Source organism: Vipera ursinii (assembly GCF_947247035.1).
Source record: "Vipera ursinii genome assembly, chromosome: Z".
In the NCBI taxonomy this organism is placed as follows: domain Eukaryota; kingdom Metazoa; phylum Chordata; class Lepidosauria; order Squamata; family Viperidae; genus Vipera; species Vipera ursinii.
In genome coordinates this window covers 62,031,921-62,046,250 of record NC_139517.1, presented here as the reverse complement: position 1 = coordinate 62,046,250, position 14,330 = coordinate 62,031,921, and the positions used below count along the sequence as shown (strand labels likewise).

Below are 14,330 nucleotides of genomic sequence, written 5' to 3'. Positions count from 1 at the left end.
TGGCTCATATTCAAGTGATTGTCCACTAGGACTCCAAGCAAGATCTCTCTCTTACTGTTTTTGAGCCAGGTCTTGCCTAATCTGTACTTATACCTTTGAATTTTCCTGCCTAAATGTAAAACTTTGCTTTTCTCCCCATTAAAATTCATTTTGTTGGATAGGGTCCATTGTTCAAGTTTGTCAATTTATTTTGGATCCTGAGCTTGTCTTCTGGGGTGTTGGCTATTCCTGCCACCTTAGTGTCATCTGCAAATTTGATGAATTTCCCTCATCTAAGTCATTTATGAAGATATTGAAGAGTACTGGGCCTAAGACAGAGCCTTGTGGTACCCCACTGCTTTCTTCTCTCCATGTGGGTGTAGTACCATTGAGGACTACTCACTGAGTATGGTTTTTCAGCCAGCTACAGATCCATCTGGCGATGATGTCTATCCCACCTTTTCTAGCTTACTAAGCAGCAGGCTGTGGTTTACTTTGTCAAATGCCTTATTGAAATTTAAATATACTATGTCCACAACATTTCACTGGTCTACTAATTTAGTCACTATCAAAGAATGAAATAAGATTGGTTTGGCATGATCTGTTTTTAACAAACCCTTGCTGGCTTCTAGTTATAACTTTGTTTGCTTCTAGTTATTGATAGATCGGTTTTTGATTATCTTTTCCAGGATCTTCTGAGGTATTGATGTTAGACTGATTGGTCTGTAGCGTTGGGCTGTAATTTCTTTTTGTGTGAAGATTGATGCAAGGAATGAGTTAAGCAGCTCTGCTTTTTCCCTACTGCCTATTACTTCCTTGCCAACTTCTCTCTTTAATAGACCTTCAGTTTCCTTGACTTTTTTCTTGTTATTAATATGTTGAAATAAACTTTTTAAGTTGTCCTTGATTTCTGTTGCAAAAGTCTTTGTTCATTCCAAGCCTTTGCTTTTCTAACTTCATCCTTGCACTTTCCGGATGTCTGCTGATAGTCAGCCTTAGTTATGTGTCCCTCTTTCCAGTTTTTGTACTTGTCCTTTTTGTCTTTCAGTTTGTCAGAGAGAGCTTTATGCAGCCATGCTGGTTTCTTCTTGAATTTTTTGCATTTTTTCAGTGGTATTATGCTGGACTGAGCTTTTATGATCATATTTTTCAGAGTTTCCCATGCTTCTTGAATAGTTTTCCCTTTTGGATTTTCATCCATGGAATCTTTCCTAGCTTCTGAGTTTATTAAAATCAGCTCTTTTGAAGTTTTAAGACACTGGTTGGATTATTTTCTGTTGCTTTGTTTCCATTATATTGAATTTAAATATGATGTGGTCACTTTCACATCTATTTCTTCTGATTGCTTGGGTGGCCTGTAATATACACCTATGGCAATGTCACTTTTTCCCCTTTTATATTAACCCATATACATTCTGGAGGGATTTTATCTTTGATCACATGCATTTCTGTAGATATGTAGTGTTTTCTTACATAAGCAACTCCCCCTCCTCTTTTTGTAGATCAAATTTTTTTGAACAATTTGTATCCATCCATTAGTACATTCCAGTCATGGGTTTCAGCCCACCAAGTTTCTGTAATGCCAACTAGGTCATACCCTCCCTCGTGTACTATTGCTTCCCCAAGCTTTGAGCATTTGTATATAAGCATTTAAGAGCTTTCTGCCTGTCTCTGGGTATGTTTCCTGCATCTCCTGATTGTTGTTTGAGTTTTTCATTTTTTTTCATCACTCCCTACTTCATTATTTGATTTGTTTTCTTGGGATTTATGACTGGTTTTGTGTTCTAGAAATTCTAAAGATTGGTCACCCTTCCCTCTCGATTTTAGTTTAAAGCCCTCCTGAGAAGTTAGGCCAGTCTTTTTCCGAGTATATTTTTCCCTGTTTTAGTGAGGTGCAGCCCATGCCTTACCAAGAGTCCATGTAGGAAATTTTATTTATTTATTTATTTTATTGGATTTGTATACCGCCCTATTCCCGTAGGACTCAGTGCGGTTTACAGGGCAGTTAAAACCATGAATACAAAAAATTAAAAACAATTAAAACAATTAAATTTAAGCCCCAAGAGTAAATCTAAAACCCAGTTAAATTAACAACCCCACAGTCTGGACCAAACAGATCGAAGAGCCAGGTTTTCAGGTCCCGGCGAAATGAGCGAAGGTTGGGGGCAGTCCTAAGTTCTATGAGTAGTTGGTTCCATAGGGCAGGCGCACCCACAGAGAACGCCCTTCCCCTGGGAATAACCCACCGGCATTCATTAACCGGCGGTACCCTGAGAAGGCCCTCCCTGTGGGGGCGCACAGGACGATGGAAAGATGATGCCGGCAGCAGGTGTTCCCTTAGATAGTCATTTAGGGCTTTATAGGTCATTAGCAGCACCTTGAATCTCACCCGGAGGGCAACCGGAAGCCAATGCAGCTCACGGAGAAGAGGTGTTACGTGGGAGTATCGTGAAGCTCCCATCAAAACTCGCACGGCTGAATTCTGCACCAGTTGAAGCCTTCGGGTGGTCCTCAAGGGCAGCCCCATGTTGAGGGCATTGCAGTAGTCTAACCGGGAGGTCACGAGCGCATGAGTGACTGTACGTAGAGCATCTCGGTCCAGATAGGGACGCAACTGGCGCACCAGGCAAATCTGGGCAAAAGCCCCCCTGGTCACGGCTCCTATATGATCTTCCAAACTGAGCCATGAATCTAGGAGAACTCCCAAGTTACAAGCCCTATCAACCCGGGGTAATACCTCATCCCCTATTGTTAATGATGGAGAAGGCTGGTCAGCCCGAGATGCCGGTATGAACAGCCACTCAGTCTTGTCAGGAAATGCAGTCCATGGTCCAGGAAACCAAAGTTTTCTTGGTGACACCAACCTTTTAGCCAGTGGTTTATTTCTAGAATTCTTTTTCCCCTCAGTGGGGGTTGGCCTTTCGTTGGGAGTATTGATGAGAACACTATTTGTGCTTCTAGCTCTTTAACTTTATCGCCTAGTTGCTCAATATTGTACTCAGGTACTTTGTTGTGTAATTTGTCCCAATGTGAAGGAGGAGGAAAGGGTAGTAATCTGTGGGCCTAATTATTTTGGTTAGGTTCTCAGCCACATCTTTGATTTTTGCTCAAGGGAGATAACAGATTTCCTTGGATTGTGCGTCCGTCTGCAGATGGCTGATTCTGTTCCTTTGAGGATAGAATCTCCTGTTACCAATACTTGCCTTCCTGTTTTGTGGGATGCAGTCTGGGGTGGTTTCTGTTTATCTCAGGTGTGTTTGTTGATATGACTCTTTTAGGGGTATTTGGTGTTGTTTCTTTGCTAGGTGTCTACATGTTTTCTTTGAGGGGGAGGTTGTAGGTTTACGTATTTACATATAGGGGAGAAATTGATTGCTCAATTTTAATGGGGCTGCTTCTGTTTGGGTTAAATTGGGCAGTAGGGGTTTGTATGCTGCTTCTTCCTTTGATTATTAGTGATAGGATGCTAAAACTTGCAGGGTTTTAAATATAAATGGGCTATTTGATACGCATCTGTATCAAATTGCACTTTGAAACATCTATATGTAAATGTGAAATCAATCAACTTCTTTTTTTTACATAATTCCTTGAAAAGGTGTGACTGACCTCTCAATAGAGGACGTGTGAGCAACCCCGGACAATCTGAAGAATTTTTTTCTGTTTGGATTTGAAAGGTTGTATTGCCCTAATTTTATATAAAACAATACTGTTTAATCTGATTACCACATTTATTCTTTTTGCATTATTTAGTATTCTGACATCCCTGCTTGAGAAAGATTATGACATCTTAAAAATTTGCTTGCTTACTTGCTTGCTTGCTTGTTTGTTTGTTTGTTTATTTCTGTATAGATATTCCTTGACTTATAACCAATTCAAAAATGGGAGTTTATGGCCCGGATTTGAAATTTTGATAGTTCAGGGTACTCTGTGGTCACATGACCAAATTTTGGATGCTTAGCAATCTAACTGCATTTACATGTTGCAGCATCCTGCAGTCACATGACCATTTTTACACCTGTTTTGCCAAAATGCATCATTTCCAGCTTTTAGCAAAACCGCGTTGATAATAAACCATTGATAGTAAACCAGTCAGTTACAGTTGCAAGAAAAAGTATATGAACGCTTTGGGATTACGTGGAGTTTTTGATGTGTCATCAAAAATGTTAGCATGTGCCAGAGATTTCTGTAGGTCTTTAGCTGACACTAGGATTCTTCTTTACCTCATTAAGCATTATGCGCTGTGCTCTTGCAGTCATTTTTACAGGACGACCACGCCTAGGGAGAGTAGCAACAGTGCTAAACTTTCTCCATTTGTAGACAGTCTGTCTTACCGTGGACACATGAACATCAAGGCTTTTGGAGATACTTTTTTAACCCTTTCCAGCTTCATGCAAGTCAACAATTCTTGATCGTAGGTCTTCTGAGAGCTCTTTTCTGCAAGGCATGGTTCACATCAGACAGTGCTTCTTGAGACCAGTAAACCCAAAACAGGTGTGTGTTTTTAAAGGGCAGGACAGCTGTCAGCAACACATCCAATATCATCACACTGGTTGGTGTCAAGGTTGGCTCACTCCTGGCTCCAATTAGCTCTTGGAGAAGTCATTAGGCTAGGGGTTCACATACTTTTTCCAGCCTGCACTGTGAATGTTTCCATCTTATGTTCAATTAAAACATGACAACAGCTAATGTTTGTGTAGTATTATTTTAAGCAGACTGTGTTTTTCTATTGTGACTTACATGACGTTTAGAGCACATTTTATGGCCAATTCATGCAAAGCTCCACGTAATCCCAAAGGGTTCACATACTTTTTCTTGCAATTGTAATAATTGGATTCATTTAACAATCTTGGTGATTTGCTTAATAATCATCATACAAAAGGTTATTTTACAATTGTTATGACAACAACTATAATAGATTGCCTCCATTACATTTGATGATAGAGGACTACCTGTATATTAGTGACATGACTTTTTGTAGTGCTGTAACAATAGTCAAGTCTTGATTTAACATACTCTTATTTATTAAACTTTAGATATTTTTTCCTTCTGTTTAGTCATGTTCACTTCTCCTGGCCAAGTCTCTTCAGTTTTCTTAAGGTTTTTAGAAATGGTTAGTCATTGTTTTCTTAGGGCTAAGAGAAAACAACTATCCCAAAGTCACCAAGTTAGTTTTATACCTAAGGCAGGACTAGAACTCATGGTCTGCCAGTTTCAAGTGGGTGCCCTTGACCAGAGGTCTCCAACCTTTCTGGGCTCGCTGACCAGAGGGAAGGAGAGCAGCTTCAAAATTGGTGCAGCACTAGCAGTCCCATTTGCACATGCAACATGCGCTGGTGCCGTGCACATGCATGAATGGCTGTGCACACCCTCCCCCACAGCGGCTAGTGCCCCATTCTCACATGCTTGAGCAGGCCACGCATACCACCCAGGCTAGCAGTGCATGCACAAACGGTCTGCGGACACCTGCCCCACACTAGTGTCCTCGTTCGCGCCCACACATACGCAAATGGGGCCACAGGTGCGAGTGGGGGGGAATGCGCACCCATGCATGCATCAGCCAGCCATTTCCGTGGCCCCTGCCCTTGACCATTTGCATCAAACTGGTTCCCTAAATTTTGAATGCAGTGGAATAAATTTACACCCATTCTCCCTGCCCCCCTGAAATACTGGTTTCTGCATCAGTATTTTATTCTAATATTTGCATGCTCATCTGGTTTTGCTCAGTGTCCTGATGAGAGAAAGACACAAGCTATATCCATCCTCAGAGTGAAAAAATTAAAGAAAAGATTCCAGCCAAGTGATCCTTTGCATGTTCTCGGTATTTCTTTACACTTTTGCAATGTTACTTTTTGTTCCTTGCTAGTTACCACAGGACTTTGAATGCTGCTTTTAACTCCTTCATTTGTTAGATTCTCTATTTTCCTTACAAACCATTGTGTATCATTGCACTTTTCATCCCATCTGCCACATTTTGTTTGAGTTGGCATGGGAGTATTTTTTTCCATCTTTTATGTATCTCTTACCATAAAGAAATACTGTCCTCCTTCTCTTTCCAGGTTTGTGTGTTACTAAGAAAACATTTGTTAAGTCATGGTTTATTCACATATGATGTTATAATTTTATGATGGTTTGTTTTGGCTATTATTAAGTTTAAGTTCTCAATTAAATAAGCATCTGTTTTCTTTTTCTCCTTCCCTACAGAGGTTATTGTGAAACAATAACAGCCTTCATATAAAAACATTTTTTCTGCGTGACGATTGTGATAGAATTTGTAATGTTGATTTATTTCTACCCCTGATGGAGGATTAGATTTCTCACTGCTATACTGGAAGACATTACAGAAAATTCAAAATGTCATCAAATAGGAGTCAGAATCCTCATGGACTTAAACAGATTGGTCTTGACCAGATATGGGACGACCTAAGAGCTGGCATTCAACAAGTTTATACAAGGCAAAGCATGGCAAAGTCCAGGTATATGGAACTCTACACGTATCCTAACAAGTATTCCTAAATAAGTGGCTTTAATGGTTTTATCATCATACTCTTATTCTGTTTCATAACTGAAGCAATATGAAGTTTGGGATATTAGCTTCTTAAATGCATTTCTAGTGTCTGATTGTGAATGCATGAAATCCAAAATTTATATGTACAAAAGATGATTGATCTTATACAACTTGAACCATTTGATTTAGGATTTTCACAATAGATTTAAATATGAAATTCATAAATTAATTTAATAATTTAATTTAATTTAATAATTTGATTTCTATACCGCCCTTCTCCCGAAGGACTCAGGGCGGTGAACAGGGCAATACACAATAAAAATAAAATACAAAAATTAAAAAAACCATTAAAAAACCATTAAACATCATGCCCATAAAATCAATACATATTAAGTTAAAAACTAATTTTAAAAACCCAACCCCATCCCATCAGACCAGGCCAGCTTGTTCGAAAAAGAATGTTTTAAGATCGCGCCGGAAGGAGCGAAGGTCGGGGGCCGTCCGGAGCTCAACCGGTAAGCGGTTCCAGAGGTCTGGCGCGCCCACAGAGAACGCTCTCCCCCTGGGGGTCACCAATCGACATTCTTTGATCGGCGGCACCCTGAGGAGGCCCTCTCTGTGGGAGCGCACTGGACGGAGGGAAGTTGACGCCGGTCGCAGGTGTTGCCGTAGGTAATCCGGACCCATGCCATGAAGGGCTTTGTACGTCATAACTAACACCTTGAACCTCACCCAGAGAGCAACTGGTAGCCAATGCAGCTCACGGAGCAGAGGTGTAACATGGGAGTATCGGGAAACTCCCAAGACGACTCGCGCGGCTGCATTCTGCACCAGCTGGAGTCTCCGGGTGGACCTCAAGGGCAGCCCCATGTAGAGAGCATTACAGTAGTCTAGACGAGAGGTCACGAGCGCATGAGTGACTGTGCGCAAGGCATCCCGGTCTAGATAGGGCCGCAACTGGTGCACCAGGCGAACCTGGGCAAAAAGGCCCCCCTAGTCACAGCTCCAATATGCTCTTCCAAAAAGAGCTGTGATTCTAGAAGGACCCCCAAGTTGCGGGCCCTATCTACGGGGGGTAATAGCTCACCCCCCATGGCCAATGATGGAATAATCGGAATTTCCCGGGATGCCAGCACGAACAGCCACTCAGTCTTGTCAGGGTTGAGTCGAAGCCTGTTCCTCCCCATCCAGACCCGGACCGCCTCCAGGCAACGGGACATCACGTTGAGGGCATCACTGGGGTGGTTTGGGGTCGAAATAAAAAGCTGGGTATCATCAGCATATTGGTGATACCCAACTCCAAAACCACGAATGATCTCACCCAGCGGCTTCATATAGATGTTGAACAGGAGAGGCGAGAGAACCGATCCCTGAGGAACTCCACAAATGAGAGGTCTCAGGGTCGATCTCTGCCCCCCTGCTAACACCGACTGCGAATGTCCCAGGAGGTAAGAGGAGAACCACTGGAGAACTGTTCCTCCCACTCCTAACCCCCTGAGACGTCGCAGCAGGATACCATGGTCGATGGTATCAAAAGCCGCTGAGAGGTCTAAAAGGACTAGGACAGAGGAACAACCCCTGTCCCGAGCCCGCCAGAGATCATTCACCAGCACGACCAATGCCGTCTCCGTGCTGTACCCGGGCCTGAAACCCGATTGGTACGGGTCTAGGTAGTCAGCTTCCTCCAAGAACAAAGGGAGCTGATGCGCCACCACGCTCTCAACAACCTTCGCCAAAAAGCGAAGGTTGGAGACCGGACGATAGTTGCTTAAAATTGCTGGGTCCAAGGCAGGCTTCTTGAGGAGGGGTCTCACCACCGCCTCCTTCAAGGCGGCGGGAAAACTACCCTGACTCAAAGAAGCAGTAATCACTGCCTGGAGCCAGCCTCGTGTCCCATCCCGGGCTGCATAAGTCAGCCAGGAGGGGCACGGGTCCAACAAACACGTGGTGGAGCTCAGCTTCCCCATTATCTTGTCCACTTCTTCAGGGGTCACAGGATCGAACATCCTAATATATACATCCTAATTCTCTTAGAATTGGAATTAAGTATAGCTTCTTCCTGAATCATTTGTTGTCACAATTTAGCATATAGAATTGTTGGCACTCAGTACTAAATTTCAACTGCAGCTTTATTAAAAAGCAACCCAAAGATTTTGTATCAACGTATCACCATCATTATTGAAATCAGCTCTCTTAAAGTCTAGGACTTTAATTTGACTTTGTTCTATTTCTTATTCTTGCATAATCATGAATTCCAATATCACATGATCACTCCCATCCAAGGATCCAATAACGTCAACACCTTCTATTATATTTCAACTCTATTAACGTGTCATCACTTGTCTCTTGGGTAAGAGACTCTTGGTGGTGAACAGTCATGAAAACAAAATCAGTTACAAAACTATATATGGCAGTCATACATAGAGATTTTGCTTATTGGTAATCATACAAAAGTAGGACTAGAAAGTTATGCAATTGCAAGACAAATAAATTTCAAGACATAATGAGATTTCCAATATCATTTGAACAACTTACTGTTAAGAAACATCTCTCAAATAATTAGTCTAAATTGGCTATATTGTAACTTATGAATCAGGAATGCCATGTTTATACCTTTCCTGTGAACTCTCATCTGGCCCATTGTTCATCCTCACCGTTTGCTCTAGTAGTATAAGAATACTGTTAATAACTTACAAAGAATATAGTAAGAATTATAAAAATCATTGTTGAATCTAAAGCAGTTCATTGAAAATTAGTGGGGCATGAATTAGCTGAATTGTTGATCTACTTTCAGTGATTTAGTATTTAGTGTGTGTGTGTGTGTGTGTGTGTGTGTGTGTGAGTAAATAATGGTATGCATTATGTATTAATTTACCGTTTCATTGTAATATGTAGCATATGGCATATCCTTAACTCTTTCATCAGTCATGTTTATAACTACTGCACTAGTGTACATCAGTCTAATCAAGCCCGGGGAGCTGGTGTAACCACTTCTAAATCTAAAAAAGGCCAAACACCTGGAGGAGCTCAGTTTGTTGGCTTGGAATTGTACAAACGACTTAAAGAATTTCTGAAGAATTACTTGACAAATCTTCTTAAGGTAAGATAATTTTATCCTTTCCAAAGGCACATTCAGCTAGCAGTCTTCTTGCCCTGGCCATTGAATCTACTACCACAATCATTTGTGTCTAGCATCGGAGCAGGAGGTTGTTTTGAAAACGTCATTTTGAAAACAGCACGATCAAGCTCAGGCCATTCAGAAGGCCAGAATCACAAGGCATTTTCTTCAAGGGTGCTTATTTAATTTCAGGCTTCTTGGCAGCTCTTATTATAATCAGTAACTGCAACAACATCCTCCAGCCTCACAGCTATTACAGAAGTTTTCAATCGCTCCAGGCATTTCCAAAGGCTTCAGGGCGTGGCTGGGTGCCTGCCTTAACTGCCAGCATTTTCTTCATAGTTTTTTTACTGCTTCTCAGGCAGAAGCAGCCATATACCAAGGGTCAGTTTTCTCCTCCCATAGGAGATGAGCAGAAAGAGCAGGGGATGTCAGAAGATTAAGACTTATCTCCTGATCCCCCTCCTTTCATAGGCCTGTTTAATCCGTCCCTCTTTAAATCCTTAGTTCACAAGGCCAGGAGCACTGCTCAACTTGGTCCTGAAAGTGTCCCTCAGGCTGAACCTTCCACCAGCCAGTAAGGTCTTTTCAGAACCAATGTTTACTCAACAAGACATTCCTTGTCCACCTCTTTTCCTCAATGTAGTCCAAAGACAATGGGGAACGCCAGGTCCCTTTCCATCCCTGGGGGTGGGATTGATAAAAGTTATTTGATATGGCTCCAGCACTGTCAGAGGTCCTAGCAGTCCCCACGGTAGATGAGCCTTTGGCACCATGGGTTTCCTCCATCACTGTGTCTGGGGATATAGCAGAGGTTCTGGAGTCAGAGAATAGGAAAGTGGAGCTTAATTTCCGCAGGCCCCATCAAGCCTCAGCATGGGCAGTAAAGGCAGCTACATCAACTTCCTTTTTTGCCAGAAGTTCACTCCTCTAGCTTCACCAATTCCAGACTAGGATCCCACCAGAAGAGGTACGGATGCACCAAGATTTAAGCAAAATTAGTGGCTGCATCAGAATACATGGCTGACTCATCATTGCACAGGGCCAGATTCTCCTCCCGGGCATTAGCATCTAATGTTACCTCCCGTAGACTTCTGTGGCTCAGACAGCAGCAAGCGGATGCTAGTTCCAAGTGTCGGTTGGCCTCAGCCCCTTTCAAGTGAGGCCAGTTATTGGGAGAGGCACTAAACCCTTATCTGAGAACAAGGATAAGCGTAAGGTCATGTCCCATCTTCTCAGAAGAGCAGACAGGGGAGCTACTCCTTATGTCCATAAGCAGTCGTTTCGCTCAACCGACACAGGATCGTAATTCACTCATTACCTCCGCCCTTATCCTCCCAGACCAAGAACGTCGATTCGATATATCTGATAACGGACAGACCCAGACAGCAATTTCAGTCCAAACAGCCCTTTCGAGGTGTGGGAAGCCATCTTTTCAGAAGGTCCAAGTGACAGCAAAGGTGCCTCTCCCATAGGGGGCAGGTTGGCTCTCTTTGCACACAAATGGGAGAACACCACTACAGATTTCTGGGTCATCAACACCATCAGATTCAACCTGACTAGAGTTTAATCTATCTTCCCCCCCCCCCCCCAAGACATTTCATCTCTTGCCCATCATCCAAAAGTCCGGTCAGAAGAAGCCTCATGAAAGAGGCCATTCGGCATCTCCTGGAGATCCAGGTCATAGAACCAGTTCCGGCAGGGCAGAAGGAACGGGGGTGCTCTACCATTCGGCCTATCATCGGCCCCCAGAGCATTCACAAAGGTCCTGGCGGTGCTGGCCACACATCTGAGGATCATTCCGGTGCGTGTCCAGTGTTATCTGAATGACATCCTCATTCAATCCTCCTCAGTTCAATTGGCTCAGTCAGAGCTGGAATTGCCCATCAAGACCCTCCAGGACCACAGGTTTTTAGTAAATTTTCAGAAAAGTCAGACAATTCCCTCCACCCGCCTCCTTCACCTGGGCATGGTGATAGATACAAGGAACTGCAAGGTTTCCCTGTCTCAAGAACGTCAGGACAGTATCCAATCCCTAGTCACCTAGATTCAAAGGGAGCGAGTAGTCACCCTAGCAATCCTTTCTCAACTGCTAGGAAAGATGGTTTCCTGCATAGCAGGTGTTCAATGGGCTTGACTCCATTCCAAAACCCTCCAATGGTTCTTGCTCCCATTCCAAAGACTAGGCACCAGTTCCTCTAACCACAGGGTAAGGGTCCCGTCACAGACCCTAAAATCCCTCCAGTGATGGGTCTCCCCAGCAATGGCCAGGGGAACCTTATTCAAGGAGCCCAACTGACTCGTCCTAGCATTGGATGCCAGTTTGCTCAGGTGGGGAGCACACCTGCAATTCCAGATGACCCAGAGTCAGTGGTCCCGGTCAGATCTTAAGCACAACATAAACTGCTTGGAGCTCAGAGCTATACATCTGGCTCTACGCCACTTTTGCCACACAGTGGCAAGACAACACATTGTAGTCCTCACGGACAACATTGCAGTGAAAGCCCATATCAACAGAGAAGGGGGTACCCACTCCAGGTCCCTCAGGGCCGAGGCTCAATTATTAGGAACCTAGGCAAAGACCAACCTCTTGTCCCTCAAGGCGGAGCACATCTCGGGGGAGACGAACCGGCAAGTCGATTTCTTGAGGGCAACAATGGACCACTTCAAATGGCGCCTGCATCCGGATCTCCTCAGGGAGATATCGGAAAGGTTCGGTCATCCAGCGCTGGACTTGTTTACTACCCTGGCGAATTCCTAGTTCCTGGGATTCTTCTCCCAGTTCCCGTCTCCAGGGGCAGAAAGGGTAGATGCCCTCCGTAGTCCATGGTCCAGAGAGCTCCTGTATGCGTGCCTTCCTCTCCCTCTGATCCAGGCAGTTATCCGGGAGATACTGCAGAAATGGGCAGAGGTGATACTCATTGCTCCCCACTGGCCATGACAGCCATGGTATGCCGACCTCGTAGGTCTATTGATCTCTCCTCTGTGGAGGATATCCAAAGATCGAATCTCCCTCAGCCAGGGGGTTCTACAACATCCAGAGCCTCAGTGGCTCCAGTGAACTGCCTGCCAGTTGAAAGGAGACTCCCAACAAAGGAGACCTACTCATCAGATGTGATTACCATGATTCAGGCTTCAAGACAGTCTGCAACTAATAGAATTTATGATTCCACTTGGAAAAATTTCTGTAACTGCTGTTGGAGACAACAATTAGATCCAGCTACAATTCCTTTTCCAGGAATTTTGGATTACTTACTGGAGGGGCTTAAGAAGGGCTTAGCACCCAACACTATTCTCAGGCAAGTTGCTGCCCTGTCTACGGTGCTCACATATGGCAACTCAGAACCCTTGGCTCAACACTCCATGGTACGTTTCGGGAGCAATCAACTGCAAACCACCCGTGGTTCACAGATATTCCTCCTGGGACCTGTCCAAGGTCTTGCAGGCTTTCAATTCACCTCCATTTGAGCCCATCAGAACCTCCATTCTACGGTTCTTGACACTCAAGGTCAACTTCCTAATAGCTGTCACATTGGCTAGGCCACAGGTCGGCAACCCGCCGCTCCGGAGCCGCATGCGGCTCTTTCAGCCGTCTCCTGCGGCTCCCAGTCCTCTGCCATGTGCAGTCCAAAAAAAAAATGGGACTAAAAAAGTTCAACCAATCAATTCAAATATGCAGGGTAGGTGCATATCTCGCCTTGTCTCCACTCTTCAGTCAAACCCTGTTCTGCGCATGCGCACGTGTACACACATGCGCACACATTTTTTGTAGCTCCCAGTTTTTCTTTTTGTGAGGGAACCGATTCCAAGTGGCTCTTTCACTGTTTCAGGTTGCTGACCCCTGGGCTAGGCGCATCTCGGAATTGGCAGCACTCTCAATTAGAGATGACTTATGTATTTTTCGTAATGACAGGGTGGTCTAACGCTTAGACCCATTCTTCGTCTCCAGAATCAACTCATTATTTCACAGGGCCTAAGATATTGTGCTGCCAGAGTTTTGTCCTGAGCCGTCCCATGATTTGGAACGTAGATGGCACACCTTGGATGTTCGTAGAGCCTTGCATCACTAAATTTATTTATTTTATTTATTTATAATGAGACTTGTATGCCGCCCTATCTCCCGAAGGACTCAGGGCAGCTAACAACAATAAAATACAATAAATACAAATATTAAAAAAGAATTAAATTATGTCAAAGTCCCACTAAAACCAATAAAAACATTTAAAATCATAATTAAAACCCCATTATCATCAGTCCAGGTCGGCCTGTTGGAAAAGATATGTCTTAAGGTCACGACGAAAGGACCGAAGGTCTGGGGCCATCCGGAGCTCCCAGGGAAGCTGATTCCACAAAGTAGGTGCCCCAACAGAGAAGGCCCTCCCCCTGGGGGTTGCCAGCCGACATTGTCTGGCCGATGGCACCCTGAGGAGACCCTAAGCGAACTGCCTCTTTTCGCAAACCTGAAACTCCATTCGTTTCATTCCAGCCTTCTTCAATGGGTCAGAAGGTGACTACCTCTTCCATCGACAGATGGATTAGGCCTTGCATAGCAGGGGTGTACCAGACGCACTCCTTGCCAGTCCCAAGGCGAATTACCACAGACTCCACTCACAGTGCTGCAACTTCAGCAGTGTGGGCAACACAGTCATCAATAGAAGGGATATGCAAGGCGGCGACGTGGTCATCCCCTGCTCCATTTGTGAGGCATTATAAGTTAGATAAGTTCGC

The 14,330-nt window shown here is 44.0% G+C and overlaps 1 protein-coding gene across 9 annotated transcripts in view; it reads left to right on the top strand.

The window, feature by feature from the left end:
* Positions 1 to 14,330, top strand: part of CUL1 (cullin 1) — a 107,456-nt gene that overhangs the window by 9,536 nt on the left and 83,590 nt on the right. The window contains exons 2-5 of one of the 9 annotated variants that reach the window (XM_083378283.1): positions 3,575 to 3,653; positions 6,036 to 6,061; positions 6,181 to 6,470; positions 9,410 to 9,584. In XM_083378283.1, the coding sequence (XP_083234409.1) occupies positions 6,331 to 6,470; positions 9,410 to 9,584 (315 nt within the window). In that variant the 5' untranslated portion in view covers positions 3,575 to 3,653; positions 6,036 to 6,061; positions 6,181 to 6,330. The remainder of the gene's footprint in view (positions 1 to 3,574; positions 3,654 to 6,035; positions 6,062 to 6,180; positions 6,471 to 9,409; positions 9,585 to 14,330) is intronic. The other 8 variants (XM_083378285.1, XM_083378282.1, XM_083378281.1 and 5 more) reach the window with 8 other exon arrangements.